The 21,314-nt window shown below is 47.3% G+C and overlaps 1 protein-coding gene across 1 annotated transcript; it reads left to right on the forward strand.

Annotated features, from left to right (window-relative positions):
- The first annotated feature begins 516 nt into the window (after positions 1-516).
- Positions 517-10,987, forward strand: AJUBA (ajuba LIM protein). The gene is given in 9 exon segments (XM_004474557.5): positions 517-1,781; positions 1,783-1,918; positions 4,657-4,758; positions 6,528-6,595; positions 6,744-6,806; positions 7,564-7,694; positions 7,778-7,829; positions 8,526-8,594; positions 9,055-10,987. Coding segments are annotated over 9 exon segments (1,647 nt in total). The 5' UTR covers positions 517-881; the 3' UTR covers positions 9,181-10,987.
- The last annotated feature ends 10,327 nt before the right edge of the window (positions 10,988-21,314 follow it).

The raw sequence follows: 21,314 nt of genomic DNA on the forward strand, positions 1-21,314 counted from the left end.
TATTCATTCTGTCTCTGCTTCCCTTTGCTCTCACTTTCCCTTTCTTTTGCTACCTGTCTTCCATTTGGGGCTTCCTTGCCTCTCAAGATACCACTTACACGTTTCTGGGTTTTAGTTTTTTTTTTTAATCTACCTTTCTTCTCTCTCCGTGTCTCCCTCTTTCTGTCTCTCCGTCTCACCACTATGTATTACATTCTCTCCACCTCTCCTACAGTGCCATTAGGAACAAAGTCCCGGTGTTTGCGCAGAACATTCCCCTGGCCCGCGCGACCCAGCGGCGACATTCCACCGTGATCCTCCGCACATTCCTACTACAAAGAGTCCGTCTCCCCTCACCCCACCTCCACTTTTTCCTGTTCCACTTCTTGAGCGAGGTAGCCGCAGCTGCTCAAATCGCCCCCGCCCTCTGCCCTCCAGGCGGCGGCCCTCCGCCTCCTGGACAGTCACCGCGGTGCCCCCACCCCGCCGCGAGGCGAGATCCCTGCGCAGACACCTCGGCGCTGCCCGGGACGCGCCGCGCTCCGCCCCGCCAGGAAAGTAGATCCGGCCAGGCAGACAAAAGTTTGGGAGAGAAGTTCGGTGCGTGTGGAGTGTGCGAGCGAGGGGGGCGGGGGCCGGGGAGCGGGTCCGCAGGGCCCGCCGGCGCTGAGCGGAGAGGCTGGGCCCCGGGCCGCGGGCCCTGCGAGCCCCGTTTGTGCCCTGATGAGCGGGAGGACCCGGGCCCTCTCGCCGGGGGATGCTGCGGGAGTCCCGGCGACGGGCATCTAAGCCCCGGTGCGCGCCCCGTGCCCGCCCCGTGCCCCGGGGGAAGCGGAGCCCCGCCGCCGAGGCGCCGCAGGGTGCCGGCCGGGCGGGGGGCTGCAAGCCCCAGACCCGAGGGCATGGAGCGGTTAGGCGAGAAAGCCAGTCGCCTGCTGGAGAAGTTAAGACTCTCGGACTCGGGCAGCGCCAGGTTCGGCCGCAGAAAGGGTGAATCCAGCCGGTCCGGGTCCGATGGGACTCCCGGGCCGGGCAAGGGGCGACTGAGTGGGCTGGGGGAACCTAGGAAGTCAGGGCCCCGGGGAGCTACGGGGGGACCTGGGGATGAGCCGTTGGAGCCTGCCCGGGAACAAGGCTCCCTGGACGCTGAGCGGAACCCGCGCGGCTCCTTTGAGGCGCAGCGCTACGAAGGCGCCTTTCCCGGGGGGCTGCCCTCCTCTCGGGCCTTGCCTCTACCTCAGTCATTGCCCCCCGACTTCCGGCTGGAGACCACGGCCCCTGCCCTGAGCCCCCGCTCCAGCTTCGCCAGTAGCTCGGCCAGCGACGCGAGCAAGCCGTCCAGCCCTCGGGGTAGCCTCCTGCTGGACGGGGCGGGGGCCGGCGGGGCCGGAGGGAGCCGGCCCTGCAGCAATCGGACCAGCGGCATCAGCATGGGCTACGACCAGCGCCACGGGAGCCCCCTGCCCGTCGGGCCGTGTCTGTTTGGCCCGCCCCTGGCCGGGGTTCCGGCGGGCTATTCCCCCGGAGGGGTCCCCTCTGCCTACCCGGAGCTCCACGCCGCCCTCGACCGACTGTGCGCTCATCGGCCCGCGGGTTTTGGCTGCCAGGAGAGCCGCCACTCGTATCCCCCGGCCCTGGGCAGCCCCGGAGCGCTAGCCGGGGCCGGAGTGGGAGCGGCGGGGCCCTTGGAGAGACGGGGCGCTCAACCTGGACGACACTCCGTGACCGGCTACGGGGACTGCGCCGCTGGCGCCCGCTACCAGGACGAGCTAACAGCGTTGCTGCGCCTGGCAGTGGGCACGGGGGGGGCGAGAAGCCGGCGCCCGGAGGGAACTCTCGGGGATTGAGCCGTCTGGTCCCGAGGAGCCGCCGAGTCCATTCGCCCCAGAGGCCGCCCGGGCCCGGCTGCGGGAGCAGGAGGCCAGGGAGGACTACTTCGGTGAGTGAAAGAGAAGTGGTTAGGGATGGGAGAGGACACAATTCCACACTGCCCCGACGGCCGAAATTCCCGGCGCCGCGGGGTCAGAAAACAGGCAAGAGGGTGAGGCGGACTCTCGGGCGCTCACCCCTTCCCACTGGGTTTCAAAGGGACTAGGACCCTTCATTCCTTCTACCCCCCTCCCCCGATTATTTCGTGAGTCCCAGTTTTCCAAACGTTAGAGCTTTTTTTTCCCGGAAGGCGGCCTTGTAGAGGGGACCCAGAGCATCACCCAACTTGCGCGCACCCCACTCCATCCCCCACCCCTCTCCCAGCGGCGGTGCCCCAGCAGGCTTCTGCGCGCTGCGCCCCCACCCGGGCTCAGGCTCCGCCCGTAGGAATTCAGGGAATGCGCGGGTGGGGGGAGGCGGGGCGGGCTGGCTGCGTGCGTGCCGGCTCCTGCCCGGGCGCTCCAGGTGCCCACGGGCGGGGCCGGCCTGGGCGGCGCGGTGCGGTGCAGCGCCGGGCGGGGGGCGGAGGGGTGGCCGCTGTCGGGGAAATGGAGCCTGGGGGTGAGGATGGAGGGCCCCGGGGCGGGAAGCCGGGACCCAGCACTGTTCTCTTGGTGCGTTCGTGGGTATTTAAACACGAAGGGGACCTGGCAGTGCCATCTTCTATTTCCTCCATCCTCCGGAAGTCAGGGCAGAAGCCATGACCTCTGGGACATCATAACTCCTGGCTGGATGACACCCTGTGTAACTGCCAGAAATAACCCGGCCTTGAGTTCTGCCCATAACCTGCTCAGAACTCAGGCTAGAAGTAGCCCCTTCCTTCCTGCTGCTGTTAAGGAACCTAGTCACTGCCTTCTTCACCCGCCCCCCGCCCCACAGGTTATCTTCAGGAAGTATTAATTGACTGTATGTTTCAGTTATGGGAGATATTGGGGTTTTGAAAGGTCTTTTGACTAAAACCCACGGGCACCACAGGACTATATAAAGAATTGCTAACCAGATTGTCGTAAGTACAGGAAGAAGTGGAGGGCCTCGTCAGCTCTCCAAGCTTCTCCTTCCTACCTTCTTTCTCACCTCCCCTGTCCCTGCTCTGGACCCCGCCCTCTGAAACTCTGTGGCTAGAAAAGTGAATAGGGAGGAGGCTCATGGCAGGACTGCAGGTTGTTAAAGACCCTGCACCTAGTTTAACTTCAAGCCTCTCTAAGCCCCCATCCCTTTCCTCCACCCCAACCCCACCCAATGAGAAAAAGCCCCAGAGCAGGTGATGCTAAACTACTTCAGTTGAGGGAGACCTAGGGACAGGGCCCTTTTAGCAGTTTCTCTTTTAGGCCCATGAAAGGTCGCTGTAGGGTGGGAAGAAATGGTTTTGGTCACACCATCAGAGTTAAGAGCGGGGAGGAACTCCAATACCGTAAAATGGTAGGCAGAACCTAGGTGTGGGTGTTAGATTAGGGGAGGTGAGTTGAACATGTATGAGTGGTTTCCCCTTGTCTTCCCTTAATGTCCAAGGCTTCCCAATGTGGTGATTGTGACTCTAAAGTCCCTGGCATGGCAATCTTGGGATAGACCTTCCCTCCCCTGGGGGGACCACATTTAGAATCCAAATGTGAGGGGGGGTCTCTTCTCCCTGGAAGTCAGATTGCCTCCCCAGACAGAACCCCTACAAACCCCTGCTGCCTTCAGCCCCAACCTGATTGCATCCTCCTACTCCTGCTCCCAGTAGGGGCCCTCTTCCTTGGCTAAAGCCTTGCCCAGCTGCCAGAGGGTGGGAGCAGGACAGGCCTGGGCCCATCAGTTGCTGCAGCTGCTGCACGGGCTCCTAAGCCCCTGGGCAAAGCCTGGGATGGGCCCCAACAGGCAGGGAGCGTGGCAGTGTGCCGAGGGGGAGAGGTGGGGTGGGGTGAGGCAAGCCCGTTTGGGATCTGCTCCTCAAAGGCAGGCCCTAGCCCTCACTCATGAGCCTGGAATTGGGGAGTGGAGGGAGGGAGGCACACACCCAGGAAAGGAGGGTGCCAGAGCCAGGTATATGAATCTTAGGAGGGGGGATATTGGGGAAGAACAGTTCGGCTTTGCGTCCCTCCCATGGTAGAAGGTGACAGGGAGGCATTCAGGGATCTGCCACTGTTCCCCCCTTCCTATTCAACCCCCATCCCTGGAACACACCCTGCCATTTTTAGCAGCCACCTCCCCCCGGGAGCCATGCTTACATGGTCCCCTCTGCTCAGGGCCCTCTGCTAAGCAGAGAGAAATCGTTACAGAGCTGAGCAGCAGCTCATTTTACAGATGGGGAAATAGGTTCCAGAGAGGATTTCTGGGCCTTTCTCTAGGTTTTCCAAAGTCTGCTGCTGGGTCCTTGTAGACTGTCATCTTTGACCACTTGTCCCACAGAGGGCAAAAAGGATCTTCATACCTTGCCTGTTTAAGTCTTTTCTCTCCAACAGAAATCTTAAGCACCTGAAAGCCAGGGACCATATCTTTGACTTTCTCCAATTTCCCACAGTATTGGGCATTATGCTGGGCACAAAACCGATGCTCAGAAAATATCTGTTGATTAATCAGTAGTCAAGAATGGATTCTATGCCCAGCCAAGATCTTGCATCCTGTTTCTCTTTGCCTTCTCTTCTCAGAAGAAAGCTGATGAAATCACTTTCTTCCTGGTGGTCCTCTGGCAGTCAGTAGAGAGTGGGAATCCCTGATTTTGTGTTGAAGGAGTGGGGTGTGATGCTGACAACCTCTTTCTCCCCTCAGGTACCTGTATCAAGTGCAACAAAGGCATCTATGGGCAGAGCAATGCCTGCCAGGCCCTGGACAGCCTCTACCACACCCAGTGCTTTGTCTGTTGCTCCTGTGGTGAGTGCAGCCCCGCCAGGCCTTCTGGACCAAAGCCTGAGGCCACAATCCCCCCACACATACACACACTCACAAGTGCGTAGGGAAACAGGAGGAGAGCTTGTGCCTCTTGATTTTCTCGCTGAGCAGCTGTCAGGTCCCCACCAAGTGTCTGGATGTCCACAGCTGCCCCACCTTCTCTCTGCTTCTCCTCTGTGTTCTACCTGGTCCTCTCCCCCATGCTGGGTCTGCTTTCTGGAGTCTCCCTCTTTCCCCCTTACTTCTTTAGTTGATTTTCCTTCTGAGCACCCCTGCCTTTCTTCAGCTCCTTTCCTCCCTTCTTCCCCTCCCTCTTTCTTCTGCCTCCCTGCTTGCCCAGCCTGGACTCCAGCCCAGCCTCCAGCCTCTCCTTGGTGGGGTTTGGTCTTGGGCAGCCGAGTTGCCCAGGGCGACAGTGAAAGAGAGGAATGTGGGAAGGGCGGGGGTGGGTGGGGGTGGGCTAGGCGAGTGGGGAGCCATGGGGGGGTGAAGAGGGGGGTTTTCTCTTGGCTGGTCAGAGTTCAGCCACCTCGGTAGAGTGCTGGCCACTGGGCCATGCCAAGCTGATGACATCACGCTCCAGGAATGCCCGCTGCTGTTGCTGTTAGCTCAGGAGGCCTGCTTTGGGGGTGGGTGGGGGGTTTGCTCCTTTTGGCCTTAACTCCCCAGTCCCTCCCTCATCACCCCCCTCTTCACTGCTTGCCCATTCTGATTCCTTTGCTAAACCTTTAATCTCCCATCCCTGCCTGTCTGACTCCAGCACTCAGCTTTTCTCTCACTCCCCCAGCCTCTGCCTGGTTCTCTTCAGCCTCATCTATCTGTCTGTCCTTCTGTTTATAGGGCTTCTTCTAGATATGTTTCTTTCCTTTTCTCTCCTCTCCTGTGTCTTATAAGTTTCTAAGTCAGCCATTACAAACCACTAGGCAGAACTGGAAGTGGAGATTCTGATGGGGAGAGGGCAAAGGTGGAAAACCTTTTCATTTTCTGCTCTGTTCTCACTCCTCCCCCATACTGACAATTTAGACACCCTGTTTCTGGGTGTTGGTCACATTGGGGGAGGGTCCTGCCTGTCCACTCACAGAGGATCTTGGCCTGCCCCTGGCCTTGGAGATTCTGGGTCCCTCTAAGCCTGGAGAAACCTGGTGCAGCAGCAAAGGGGATTGGCTCCCAAACAAAGTACTTTGTCCCCAGCAGTCACTGCAATGTCTCCTACCCTCTGTAGAGTCTATCCCTGGAGGAAGAGAGACAGGGTTAAGAAAGGAAAGCTATGCTCAGGCAAAAAGGGCCCTAGGTTGAAAGGTCCCAAGGGGCAAAGCCTGTGTTAATACTCTTCTCTCAATGTAATATTATTACAAAGTCAATAGAAAAAAAAATGCTTAAAAAAAAAAATACTCTTCTCTCTGTGCAACTCACAAAGCACCTTGTTCACAGGGCTGCTTTACCGTGTACTTTTGGTTGGCTTTGCTTCCCCAGGTGCCTCCCATATATCAGGCACTGGAGAGGAAGGTCATGGAAAGCTGTTGAGGCAGGGGCTACAGGAGCAGTGAGTAGAGGAGGGAAGCTGACTGGAATGAGGCCAAAGCAAATTGGAATTGCATCAGATAGGATTTTTGTGTGAGGAGGGAGGACAAACAGCAGTTAGGAGGAAAAGTACTAAATAAAGTCCACAGTTAAACACATCATGCAACATCGGGGAACGGTGACCCTGGAGTAGGGGGAGCCAACTCCAGCCCCTTTTCTGCTGTTTCTAGGGCGAACTTTGCGCTGCAAGGCCTTCTACAGTGTCAATGGCTCTGTGTATTGTGAGGAAGATTATCTGGTAAGTGAGGGGTTCCTTGGGTCTAGAATTGGCTCCCACACTATGGCTCCCACATGATGACCCCCTTCTTGGTGGCCCATTGGGGGTGTACCCATCAGGTCATTTTCATCTTGGTAACATCCTTCCTTTGTCTTTTCTTTCTCTCCAGTTTTCAGGGTTTCAGGAGGCAGCTGAGAAATGCTGCGTTTGTGGTCACTTGATTTTAGAGAAGGTAAGGAAAATGTCTTCAGCTGGGACTCTGTGAGGCCAAGGGGCCTAGAGGGGGGCCTCAGGGACTAAATGGGTGCTGAGAGATGGTGGGAAGAGGAAACCTATCACCAGATGAATATTTTCATCCCATTCCTTCCCAGAGTAACTCTGTACAGTGGCTTCCCTTTGCTTTGCCCATGGGACCCAGTCCCTGGCTCCTAATCCCACCGTAAGTTGCTTTTGTGATCTGGCCTCTCCCTGATTCTGCCCGCATAGGCAGGCACTCCAGCCTGCACTGCAGTGACTAGTGTGATGGTTTCTGGGTATTGATTCCTTTTCTGCTATTGGCTGGATCAGATGAAACTCAGTTTTCTCCCCCATAAGGCATCGGATCAGAAGAACATTCTCAACCTTGAAGGCCTAGCAGATCACCTAAGAACTGAAAAAAAAAAAAACCACACAGATTTCTGGGTCCCATCACCAGAGATTATGGTTTGATAGGTCTGGAGTAGGATCCAGGTATTGATGATGTTTTAAAAGCTCCCCAGGTGATCCTAAAATACAGCCAGGGTTGAAAACCACAGGACTAGATGCTCTTAAAGACCTTTTTCAGGATGTCTGCCTTCATTTTAAAATTTGTTGGCTCCCTCAAAATACATAGCATTGTTCTGGTAGGATCACAGGGGGTTGGATGAGGTGATTGGGAGCAGCAGGGAACATAATGGGTAGCTGGACAGCCAGGCCTGGGAGACTGATTCTCCTCCCACCCCATGAGCCAGATCCTGCAAGCCATGGGGAAGTCCTATCACCCAGGCTGCTTCCGCTGCATCGTTTGCAACAAGTGCCTGGATGGCATCCCCTTCACTGTGGACTTCTCCAACCAGGTGTACTGTGTCACTGACTACCACAAGTGAGTCCACCCCTTGGGGTATGGTGTGGAGCTGGGCCCAGGGATTCCCCAACCTCAGCTCATCTCTGCTCTCTCTCTTTCAGAAATTATGCCCCCAAGTGTGCAGCCTGTGGCCAACCCATCCTCCCCTCAGAGGTCAGTATGTCTGGGTTCTGCTGCAGGCAACCAGTGCTGCTGTCTCTAGGGAAGGGATGGGGACATGCTGCTTGGCCTCCTGTGGGAAGCAGTGGTACTAAGGAATGCATTCTGCTAAGATTCCCGTGTGACTCTGCTCTTGGGGTCACCACCCTGACCCTAACATCCGGGCCTGGACATGTCTGACAGCCTCTGGGCTCAGGCTTCATCTCTTCTCTTCCAGTCCAGAGGAGGAGACTTTCTCTGAGGTCAAGATCACCAGATCCCTTATGTAGGGGCTGGAAACCTGCAGGAAGAACCTTAGGGCTAGAAGGAAGGGTTCAGAAATTATTTAAACTGTTTGTGTCGAGGTTGTGCCTAGGAAGAGAAGCCAAAAGCTAAAGAGGAACCAGACCCTATTGAATCTCCTTGTCCCCAGCTTTGCCTTCTTAATTTATGCCACCTGCCTCTTTCCCTTCTCTGCCTCCCAACAGCTGGGAGAGGTAGGTGAGGCTCAGATGCCAGGTGGGAACGTGTCCTGCTGGAACAGAGCTGGGGAGGAGGGGGTTTCAGGTGAGCTTTGCGAAGGCCGCCTCAGAGCTATAGATAATTACAGAGAGGCTCTGGAGGCTTTGCATGATCTTCCCTTTGGGGCGGGAGGCAGCCTATATGGGGGAGGTCATGTTGCTCTCATCTCCACAGGGGTCTCTGTTTCAGGGGTGTGAGGACATTGTGAGGGTGATATCCATGGATCGGGATTACCACTTTGAGTGCTACCACTGTGAGGTATGTTTTGGGGATCAGGGCAGCTGGAGGTGATTTGGGATGGGGGAAGGAGGGAAGGAGAAAGCCAAGCCCTAGAAGAGTCAGGCACCCATGGTAGAGGTATAGGGCATGGAAAACAGGAAGATGCTCCAACTAGTTTCAGTATGTCTCCACTATCTCGGGTCCTGGTTGTGTGGGTCTTTCTGAAACTGGCTTTCCCAGAGTCAAAACTCCCTTAGACTAGGGATTCCTGGTAATGGCTAGAAATAGGCACCTCATTATTTCTGCTGCTGCAGCGACACCTGGTGTCCAGCTGAGGCATTTTTCAGGGTTCTTTTGGAGTCTGCCCTCCAACCCCCAATCCTTTCTTTGAGTCCTGAGGAGTCTGGTGTTGAGAGGGCAGGCTCCTTGGGTGTCCGCTGGGATGTCCTCCATGCCTGGAGTGCCTGGGCTAGAGTAAACTAGGTGCTCTTCCTTCTAGGACTGCCGGATGCAGCTGAGTGATGAGGAAGGCTGTTGTTGCTTCCCTCTGGATGGGCACTTGCTCTGCCACAGCTGTCATATGCAACGGCTCACTGCCAGACAGCCTCCTGCCAATTATATCTGAACTGCTATTGCGCCATTGCTGCCATCACCACCGATGGCAAATTCCTCTGGCCAGTGGACCCTTCTGAGGCAAGCCAAGACAAGGATGTACTCTCCAGGCTTGGGAGAAGAGCCCTCTGGGGAGGGCCCCAAGGGCCAGAGACCCAAAGATCTTGACATTCCAGATGGATTGTGGAGGGTATCTCCATATATGTTTGTGGATAAGTCAAGCAATGTTCTTGTTCTAAATTACAGGAAAAAAGACAGGACATCTTGAGAGCTCCTCATTCTTTCATATCCTACACACAGTCAGATATGGGTCAGCGGATTCTTATTACATTATCTTATTTCTGTGTCTGGATGAAGAAATGGAAATTTGGACCTTATTAATGAGTTATTTCTTGGCTTTTCTCTCTTTAAGGAGTAGGAAAGCTTCTCATTCCTCTGTTAGGGATGGAGATTATCTCTGGGTGGGCCTGCTGCCGTACTGCCTGTTGCTCAGGGACTCACACAGGCCTGGGGAAGGACAGGTAGGTTCCTGTACTCCGTTCCTTTTCTCCTCAGCCAGGGGAAGTAATGACTGGGCTTCTGTGGATGTGGAGCTTCAGGAGAGCCACACTCCCTGCCCACTCCCAGGTTTAGGTGTACTGAGCCTTCCAGCTCAGCCCAGTATATGTGCACATGAGCGCGTTCACACAAACACATTCTCACTTTTTCTCAGGTCGCTCTCACTAGCAGTAGCACACCACTACAAACCTGCCACCTCTCAAAAGGATCCCAGGATTACATTCCCTGCAATCCCGAAATTCTGGCCTGGGTTCTGGGAAGCCAGAGGGAGCAAAACATTTTGATATGGTTCTAATCAGCTTGGCTGAAACTAGTTCACCTAAAACTAGATATTTTAAAACCAATTCAATTGTTTACTTAATATTCAGTTCACTTAATGACCAATTTGCCAAAAGTTCAGTCCCCTTTTTGGTGTTTATCCATTTAGGTGTCCTAGCTTTTTTTGTTGTGCTTTCGGTATTTTAAGGATTTATTTCTACTCATCCAACAATATAAATTTATCAAATTTGCAGCACTTTGTAAATGAAATTGTTTCCTACCTTTGTAGATGTCTTTTTCTATGTTATCTGCTTTTTCAAACACTTTTTTTTTAGAAGTTGAGAGTTTCTAGCAATAAATATAATTGGTACAGGCGTTTTGTGTATCATTTTGTGTTTCTTAATCGAATATTCCTTTACAAATTAGAAGCCTTGAAAAATATAATGGAGTGCTATGCTATTTTGATGCTTGGTCTAATTTCTCCATTCCTGCTGTTAAAATGCCAATATATTCTGAACAAATGAACAGGCATGTGGCATATTCAGTTCACTAACAATTAAATGTACAGACAACAACAACAAAAAAAGGTAAAAGGGTAAATCTGCTAAATCCTTTTGAAATGCTGCAGATTTGATAAATATTTATTTTAGACTAATTGGCTCTAGGTGAATTGGTTTTAGGCAAATTAATCTGGTATTCTTTTGATTCTTAGTCTTCATTTTCTGTCACTTGGAGTTTCATACTGGAAATGATGACTCCTGTGAACAGAAATTGCACACCTGGGGAGTTATTCTAAAATAACTATGTCAGTCAACCTGGGAATTGTATAGAATGAGTAAGAGTAAATGAGGAAACTCGAGTTCAGATTTCATACAACTGAGTGCCAGAGGTTGGGGAAATGCACTTTTTTTTTTTTTGAAGGGTAAATGTAATGAAACCGAATTCCTTATCTTATAGTGGGATTGCTTATTTTGAACTATTATTATTAAAAGTGAATACATAGATCCTGTGACTGGGAAGTTTTCTCACCAGGCTGCTCTGGGCCTGAGGAATCCAGGGAAGCATGTGCGGTTTTGTATCTGTCCCTTCAGTTCTATCTTTTTATGCTTAGGAATCGTGTCCTTTCTGTCACTTTAATCCATTTTTGTACTCAGATTTTGTCCCTCCATCTGTTCCTGATCTGAACAACTCATTCCTTTCTAGTTCTGCATTGATTTGTCCCAGTCCTGGGGCTCCCCAAGTTCTGTTTTTGCCACTGGGGTTACTATTCCTGAGGGAAAACAACAGATAACCTCTGATGAGGACAGGTCCAGGGAAGAGCAGGCATGGAAGGAGAGCAGCTCCAGCCACCCAATATCGTCACTGGCAGCCTCCCAGTTGTACCTGGCATGGCAAAATCTCCCCTTCTTCCTGTTTGCTGGGAGGTGGCCCATCCTTAATAGTCCCATTTTAATATTTACAGTTGATGGTGAAAGATTCATGGGATGCTGCCAAAAACACAGCAAAATGTAGACCTCATTTGGCCAATTTGCTGCCTGATTGTCATTGAGAGCTAATAGTCCTGAGGCAGGGAAAGAGGAAAAATGGAAGAATTATGGAATCCATTTTGGGCCCTTTATATGAGCGTTACAGGACAGGGGTCAGGCTTTAACAGCAGACTTCAGCTATTTGTTCTTCCCAACCCCATTCTCCACAGTCCTGTACAGTGCTTTATCAAAAACAAGACTGGTAATGGTTCTCCCTCTGCCTTACTCATAAGGAGGCTTGACTGTCTCCCCCTCTACTGCCTGGAGCTCTCAAGGCCTCAGGGAAATGGTAAGATACTGTTTATAATCGGTCTGGAGACTGTCTTCAGTCAAGGAGGGAGGAGAGAAAGAGCTATTTCCAAGCACATAATGCCAGTTGCATGAGATTGTACCTATAAAGAAGGGAACCAAAATTTGGAAAGGAGTCAATGGAAGGAAGAGAAAAAGATCAGAAACAAACATGAACTATGGGATTTTTAAAAAAATTTTATTTTTTAAGTGGTCATACTTCTGAACTGGCCCGAGGTCTTTCAGAGCCCTTAAGTTGAGGCTTCATAACGAGGGTCTAACCAGTCTCAGTCCTCTCATTCCTCACCTCCATCTCAATAAAGGAAACAAGATTGTTCCTCTGCTGTGCCCACTGCTTGTATAGGGGCCCTTAGAATTTGGGAATATCCATACTTGACCCTGGTTGTACAGAACTAAGGTTTGACATTGGAAACATGGGCAAGTTGTTAGGACAAGTCTAACTGATGGTAAGAGAGTCATCGGAGGCAAACTGTCCACTGTGGAAAGGATAATGCTGACCCAAGTGAAAGGAGCTGGGGTACCATCCAAGCAGGGAGGGAGGGGTCATGAGGAATACCTCCTAAAGGATACTGGTTGGCTTTTATCCTAGATTAGAGCCATGCTGGGTGCAATCTTAGAGATTACTTAGCCCATCACCTCATTTTACTAAGTGAAGAAACAAAAACTCTGAATGCTAAAGTGATTTACCCAAGTTCACACAGCTAGATAATGGAAATTTAAAATAAAATGACTTTCCAATTTTTGAAGACTAACAAGGAGCTTAAGCCCACCTGCTCTCTATCACAGAGACCTCCACAGTAATACTGTAGAGGTTCACTTGACTAAAAATGAGGTAAGTGCTTCACTAAGATAGATAATTAGGGAACACGAGACAATAATGAAAACTTTTGGTTCATACAAGTGCTTTTTTTTATTAATAAGAATTCACAATAAAGTTGTTAAAACACACACACCCATGTTAGAAGCAAAGGAAATACAGAGAGTCCCTCCCCTTAAGGAGGTCACAGTCTAGTGGAGACAAATACACACTTAAAATGCCTTGAGATTAGGAGCAAAAAGTCAGCAAGTGCAAAGTAATTAAGTGTTACAAACAAAAGAGCTAATGCCTGCCATAGGGTACAGAGTGATGACAGGTGAGGCATTTTCTGATCAGCAATCACACTGGAGCAGTCCACAGGCTACATCTTGCCCACAAATGCACAGAGTTTGGCCCACTGGGAGCTTTTTTAAAAATCAATTTTATTGATACATACCAGCAAACCTCAAATCCATCCAAAGTGCACAATCAGTGGCATTTGGTACAATCACACATCTGTGCATTCATCGCTTTCAATCATTCTTACAGCACTTTGATTATTCAAACAATAACTATAAACAACAAACAAAACTCACCTCTCAATCTCTATTGGGAGCTATTTTTTTTATAACATTAATTAGAACCACAGTTGAGGGAAACATCTTGACATAAAAACATCAGCTAATAAGTGTAGAAAGAAGGGTAGAATTAGAAAAACAGCATTTTGTGAACTTTCATACAAGTATTGATTCTGGAAAGGGTTATTAATTGATGTTAAAGCCATAGATATAATAGTTGATGGAGAATTGGACACTGATAGAGTGCCCAGTAACACCACACAGTTTATGGTCCTGAGGCCGGGCATGTAACTATGTTGCAGGGATCAACTGTCATCACCCATTACCTGGAATCAGTCTTAGCATCACCACTGGTAGGGCAGTTCTGGTGTGCTGCAAGTACATAATCCAAACCAGTATACTAGCTGCTCTCCACCTCATCCACCCCCAAAAGAAGTATTAGCTATAATCTTGTGGCTTACAGGAAATATTAGGGCTAAAGAAACAAACTAAAGGGCACTAGGAGGAAGCAACCAGACACTTCTAGAAGCTGAGGCATTCTGTAGGGCAATTGGCCAAGTCTCTTCAGCAAATCAGTATGATTTTTAACAAAGTCAAAATTGCTAGATGACTGAGTATAATGCATGGGCCTGGATCCCTTACAGGTTTGGACAAATTGCTGTAAAGGACATTTGGGGTCAATTGGGAAATTTTGAATATGGATAGGATATTTGGTGAGATGAAATTTTACTGAGATGGAAAGGTCAAGATTGTTAAAATTTAAAAGGTTATAAAACCATATGTACATGGGAGCGGGTGTAGCTGAGTGGTTGAATGCCTGCTTTCTATGCACAAGGTACTGGGTTCAATCCCTGAGACCTCCTTAAAACAAAACAGAACGAAAAAACGTGCATGGTGAGCACATTTTGCATTAAAAAAATCTCGATGGTAAAACGATCTTGAAAAAAGATAACTAGTTAACAGTGGTGATCTCTGAGTGATGTGAATATGTTTAGATGTTGGCCTACATTTTTTATTTTTATACAATGCATATGGTACTGCCTCTGAAATAATAATAAGCTATTACAAGTAAAATAACTGGTTGCCAACACTTAGTTCAGGAGATTTCACATAAAATCTGGATATTGAATACAGATGGGGTTCTGCAGTTTTTGAATAATTAGAAGCTCTGTCACCCCTGAGCTTTCATTCCCACATGGCAGCTATTGATTGGAACAGAGTGAGGGCTGCCCCTTTATTTGGTGCATGCTCTCCTTAGTTCTTCACAGTGCCCACAGCTCCTTTTTTTTTTTTTTTTTTTCAGATTCTACTCAATTTATTCATTTTTTAAAAAATATTACATTAAAACAATATGAGGTCCCCATTCACCCCCCCCCCACCCCCCCACCACCACTCCCCCCACAGTAACACTCTCCCCCATCATTATGACACATCCATTGCATCTGGTGAGTACATCTCTGGGCATTGCTGCACCCCATGGCCTGTGGTCCACACCATAGCCCACACTCTCCCATGTTCCATCCACCCACCACTCTTATACCTGTACTTATCACACACTGCTTACCTGTCCGGCCCCCACAAACTAGGGTTAGGAGCCCCTGGTTTAGATAATCCTGATGGGCTCCCCATCCTTAGAGCTGTCCATTATTAATTATTTGAAGGAAACAACAATTTAGGTTTTGGGGTTTTTTTTGAGGTACTGGGGCCAAGGATTGATCCCATGACCCCGTATGTGGGAAGCAGGTGCTCAAACACTTGAGCTACATCTGCTCCCCAACAATTTAGTTTTGAAATGATGCTCAAGAAAAGCCTTGACTCCAGAATTATCTATACCTGAGCTTAACTTTATAAGGCAAACCATTAATGGGAAACCAAGATGTGATACTTAATTTACTTAGCTACCATGATTGCGTACTATAAATTAGTTTAGCAAAATTTCTCTTCAGTAAACAGAATATAGAAAGTATACTAAATCGCTAACTTCCTCAAGGTTTTGCCTTTTTTTTTTTCCATTGTCTTAATCATAGGAGATGTTTCAAAAGAAATTCACAATGTGTTCATCCCAAGCATGAAACTCCAATGCCCTTTGTTTGGTCTATTTCTCATACTGGGTTCTGACACAGTTTTTAAAGGGGAACTTACTATAAGACAATGTCACCATCAGTTTAAAATCCAGAGAAGTACTTTTATCAGTCTGGCACATTTTTTTCACGTTACATAAACTCAATCATTATAATAAGAACTGTACACTTTGTGCTTCGTGTCTAGCTTTTCAATATGATACTAGTCTTCCTCTTCTGAATCAATTTTCTTTTCTGCCTCATAATTCTTTGGTAAAAATAGTTTTGCTCTGTCCCAATTTTGAGCCAAATTTCTCAGCCTTTTTTGAGATCCACAATTTCCTATCAGGCCTTATTTATATATTAGTTCACAACAGTGTCTCTACGTGAAACCAGGCTCATTCCAGTTCATATAACAAAAGTTTCTGTGAACATACAGGCAACCAACGAAGCCACAAGGGACTGCGTTTGAAATTCCCTTGGAAGTGTTAAGCAATTGCAAAAATGGCACATTATGAACATTTGTTCTGAAATTTTCATTTGATGTCATAGGTTGATTACATATTTTTAAATCCACTTGTTTTCTTCTTAAATCATGTACTTACAATGGACATGAAATTTTCTAGCTTAATCATCAATAGTTTTGAATCTGAATACCTTCATTTTTCCAGTAAATAATTCTAAATTCCTTTGACTGCTTGTAAAATTTTTATTCCAGAAGCTAATTTCTATGTCTATAATACCATAATATAGTCCTGCTACTTGTTTTCAAATACTTTGAAACTTATTTTTCAAGTTTTTCTAAACACCTGCTCAGTTAAGTGTGGTTCCAATGGCTATTTTAATGTCCTAGCTTTGAAATTGGTTATTTTTTTAAAAAAGATTTATTTATTTATTTCTCCCCCCTTCCCCCCGGTTGTCTGTTCTCTGTGTCTATTTGCTGTGTCTTCTTTGTCCGCTTCTGTTGTTGTCAGCGGCACAGGAATCTGTGTTTCTTTTTGTTGCGTCATCTCGTTGTGTCAGCTCTCTGTGCGTGCGGCGCCATTCCTGCACTTTCTTTTGTGCTAGGTGGCTCCCCTTATGGGGCGCACTCCTTGCGTGTGGGGCTCCCCTACGCGGGGGACACCCCTGAGTGGCAGGGCACTCCTTGTGCGCATCAACACTGCACATGGGCCAGCTCCACAGGGGTCAAGGAGGCCCGGGGTTTGAACCGTGGACCTCCCATGTGGTAGACGGACGCCCTAACCACTGGGTCAAGTCGGCCGCCCTGAAATTGGTTATTTAAACCCAAATTTTCTACTTGAAGATTTCCACTTGGTATCATAAATAAAATACTAAATACTCACCTGGAGTCTCTCTCTTTGGAGCACCACTTTTGTTTCCTGACTAGAGTGTGAGAGCCAGAGTATCTGCGATGTTTTGGTACACTTCCATTCTCTGTAACTAGACAGTATGGCAAAGGAATGTCCAAGCCTAAAGGGAAGGTTAAATAGACTTTTCTCAGACTCCCATTTGCATTTACCATCAAGTTCAAAACATACAGATGAATATTTTTAGAAGACTATCAAGAACAATGTCTTCAAGAAGGTAGAGCTAGATCATTGGTAGAAGCCCCATCCCCAGCTAGCAGGAGGGAGTACTTGTGCTTATTCCTTCTTTCTTTTTTAAATATATTTTTCATTTATTTTTAAAAGATAACATACATCACACAAAATGTTATATTGAAAAATATAGGAGGTTCCAATATGCTTCACCCCCCCCATTATTCTTGGCTTTATCATTAAAAAGTATTTGATAAGTAAATGATTGTATTTTGCATATGGCATAGCAGAAGTTAAGATGAAAAACACTGATGAAGAGACAGGCCTATAAAGGTCAAGCATTTCACAGAACAAACAATTATATAAAGTATTAGCACTGTGGAGGTGGTCAAAACTTCATTCTTTGAACAAATAACTGCCTCTGTATGCCAAACACTGGGATGGGTACCTTGGGGTCATGGAGAAACCACCTCCTTAAGTACAAACCCAAACATACTAAGGTTGTAAAAGAATTCTATACTTTTCAGCAATGAAAAGAAATTAACCAGGGAGTGGATGCAACTCAAGTGGTTGAGCATCCACTTCCCACATGGGAGGTCCCAGGTTCAGTTCCCAGTGCTTCCTGAAAAAACAAAAACAACAAGCAAAACAAATGAAAAAACCAACTCAGGGAAATTGATATGGTTTTGTGGTTGAGTGCCAGCTTCCCACATACTAGGTAATGGGTTCAATCCCCCGCCCCCCGCTCCCTAAAAAAAAAAAAAAAAAGAACTATGAAAAGAATCACTGATACTAACAACAATATAAAACATGGATGGATCTCAAAATAATTAGGTATATACCCAATAAAATTGAAAGGAGGGACTTGGACAGATATCTGTACACCAAATTTCATTGCAACATTATTCACAATTGCCAAAAGGTGAAAGTAACCCAAGTGTCCATGAAGAGATGAATGGATAAACAAATTGTGATATATACATATGCTGGACTATTATCCAGCCATAAAAGGAATAAAGTTAAAATACACAAATGAACCTTGAAGATATCATGTGTGATAAGCCAGACACAAAAGAGCAAATATTGTATGATCTCACTTTTTTGAAATAACTAGAGTATGCAAATTCAGAGACAGAAAGATTACACAGTACCAGGGTTGAGTTGAGGTTGGGCATGGGGAGTTAATACTTAATAGGTGCAGAGATCTGCTTAGGATGATGGAAAAACTTTGGTAATGGATGGTGGTGATGGTAGCACAACATTGGGAATGTAATTAGCACCACTGAGTTGTATACTCAAAAGTGGTAGAAATGGGAAATTTTATGTCATATACAATATATATGTAACCACAAAAAAATTTAAAAAAAATGCTGGGTGAAAGAAGGCAGTCAAAAAAAGTACATCTGTATTTGATTCCATTACATAAAATTTAGAAAGTACAAAGTGATCAATAGTGACAGAAAACAGATCAGTGGTTGACTGGGGAAGGGAGGCGTGAGAAAGGGGGTGTATTAGTCAGCTGAAAGGGGTGCTGATGCAAAGTACCAGAAATCTGTTGACTTTTAGAAAGAGTATTTATGTGGGATAGAAGCGTACAGTTACCAGGCCCTAAGACTCCAACTCAAGGTACCATCAGAGATACTTTCTCATCCAAAGTCTATTGCCATGTGGGTCCTCCTGGTGAAAAGGAAGAAGAGAAAGCATACCCGCTTGGCAAGCCAGTGCCCACATGGTAAGTGCCCTCATGAGTGCCCACACAAGTGGTGCGAGTGCCCCACACAAGTGAGTCATGCAGCAAGATGATGACACATCAAAAGAGAAACAAAGGGAGAGTCAAAGTGAAGCACAGGGAAACGGACTTTGGCCCAGTGGTTAGGGCATCCGTCTACCACATGGGAGGTCCGCGGTTCAAACCCCGGGCCTCCTTGACCTGTGTGGAGCTGGCCATGCGCAGTGCTGATGCGCGCAAGGAGTGCCCTGCCACGCAGGGGTGTCCCCCGCGTGGGGGAGCCCCACGCGCAAGGAGTGCGCCCGTGAGGAAGCCGCCCAGCGTGAAAAGAAAGAGCAGCCTGCCGAGGAATGGCGCCGCCCACACTTCCCGTGCCGCTGACGACAACAGAAGCGGACAAAGAAACAAGACGCAGCAAATAGACACCAAGAACAGACAACCAGGGGAGGGGGGGGAATTAAATAAATAAATAAATCTTTAAAAAAAAACAAACAAACAAAAAAAAAAAACAAAGTGAAGCACAGCAGAAACCAGGAACTGAGGTGGCACAATTGACACAGAACCACTTCTCCCCATTAGAGGTCTGCAGGATCGAATCTCAAGGAGAGAAAATGAGAAGACAACACAGACAGCAAAGACAGCAGGGTGGGAGGAGGGGAAGGGGGGAGAATAAAGAAATAAATCTTTAAAAAAAAGAAAGACTCCATGGGTCCAACTTTTTCCAATCTCAGCTGTAGGCTGGCATGGGGATTGTGTCTCTTCTCAGGACTTGTTTCTTTCCCGACTCAACTGCTCTCTCTTTTTTAATGTTTTTATTATTTTTTAATTATCTTTTTAAAAAAGATACATAGATCACACAGAATGTTACATTAAAAAATATAAGAGGTTCCCATATACCCCACTCCTCCCTGCAACCCCTACTTCTCCCACATCAACAACCTCTTTGATCAGTTTTGCATGCTCTGGTCTCTTCACAAGGTCAGCTGTAAACTATCAGGCTCATCTCTCTTCCCAGGGCTCCAGCATCAAAACTAAATTCTCTCCTCTGCCGTGTCTTTTTCTGTGTTTTCCTATGTGTCTATTTCCATGTGAAAGTCTGTTTTATCCCCACCAGATGGGGACTCAACCCTGCATACCATAATGATGTGGTTGAATGAAAGCCCTAATTTTTCCCCCCATTTATGTCATTGTCTTTGTTTGTTTTGCGTGTTACTTTGCTGTGCAGGGGCCTGCGCCTCACTGTGCATGTCTGGGATGCCTTTTTTACCCAGAGATCCCGAGGGATCGAACTCTGGTCCTCCATATGGTAAACGGGAGCTCAATTGCTTGAGCCACAGCTGCTTCCCCAAAGCCCTAATCTTAACATAACGTAATCAAAGACATCTCAGCTGAATCTAATACAATCAAAGGGTATCATGCCCAGAGGAACAGACCAGTTTAAAAACATAATAAATATCTTTTTTTGGAAATCATAAATAATATCAAACTGCCATAGAAGGGCAGAAGGAAACTTTTTGCGGTGATACATATGTTTACTCTCTGATTGTGGTAGGTGCTTTCACGGATGTACACATATGTATATGTATGTCAAAACTTATCAAATTGTACACTTTAAATATTGTTTGCTAATTATACCCTAAGAAAACTGATTTAAAAATTCAGAAAAAAAATTAATGGAGAGAGAGTAGAGACATTAAATTCTATGGCCTTTTTTGCAATTCTCTTTTGCTCAAGGACACCAGAGGGTATCTGACTGTAAGATCTTTTTTTTTTTAGTATTTGCTGCATTTTTAAGTGTCAAGATGGTCTATTAGCTCAACTTTCTAGTCTTATGTAGAGATGGCCTATAAAAATCCTCTTTAGTTGGCCCATTCTCCTCTTGGACCCCAAGAATGCAATTTACACTTTCTGTGTCTGCCTCCATTGCTGGAGTGTTTCCTCTATTCTAAATGATCCAGATTTTCTCTCTCAGACTCAGCTTAAATATTTCATAAAGTTGTTCCTATCCATTTTTGCAGGAAGAGTTCTTACCTTTTTCATTTTCTCTAGTATTTATAATCTAAACTGCTATTTTTTGACACCTATTTACTGCCTTGTATTATATTCTTTCCATGGGTATATGTCTTATCTTCTCAACTAGATTATGAACTTCAGGGCAGAGACTGGATCATATTTATCTTTGTGTCTCCTCCAAGGCATTTAATAAGTACTTCATAAGTGTCCACCTCACTTTTATAGTCTTTCCAAAGCACTTTCTCAGCCATTATCTCATTTGATCATTACCTCAACACTCTGAGATTGGAAGAGTTAGATGTGATTTCCTCCTTTTGACAGATGAGGAACTTGAAGCATCCAGCGGTTTGTGATCTGCTCAAGGTCACAGCTTGTTACAGACAAAATGGGAACAGATAATTGCATCTGAAAATCTTATCCAATTCAAGGCTTTTCACAACCGCTCTATCTTCCTACCTGAAGACAGTCCTCTGCACCCATCACCTCCTCATTCCCCAAGTACTTTAGAGCTGCTTAGCCAAAGCTTTGTATTTCCATATTTGAGAACTTGACAAATCTGGGAGACGAGATTTCAGCCAATTTCTGATCAGCTCTGAGTCACCAAAGCATTCCTGCTATTTTGTTCTAAGTGTCGTTTGTTAGGGACATTATGTGTTTTATTTAATGATGCTGCACTACAGAGCTGAGGAAGCATAAATGATTTTTAAAAGCCTTAGAATATGACAGCACTTTAATATTAAGCATGAAAGGTGGCAGTTGACAAGATGACCAGGAATATA

Source organism: Dasypus novemcinctus, chromosome 3 (assembly GCF_030445035.2).
Source record: "Dasypus novemcinctus isolate mDasNov1 chromosome 3, mDasNov1.1.hap2, whole genome shotgun sequence".
NCBI classification, from domain to species: Eukaryota; Metazoa; Chordata; class Mammalia; order Cingulata; family Dasypodidae; genus Dasypus; species Dasypus novemcinctus.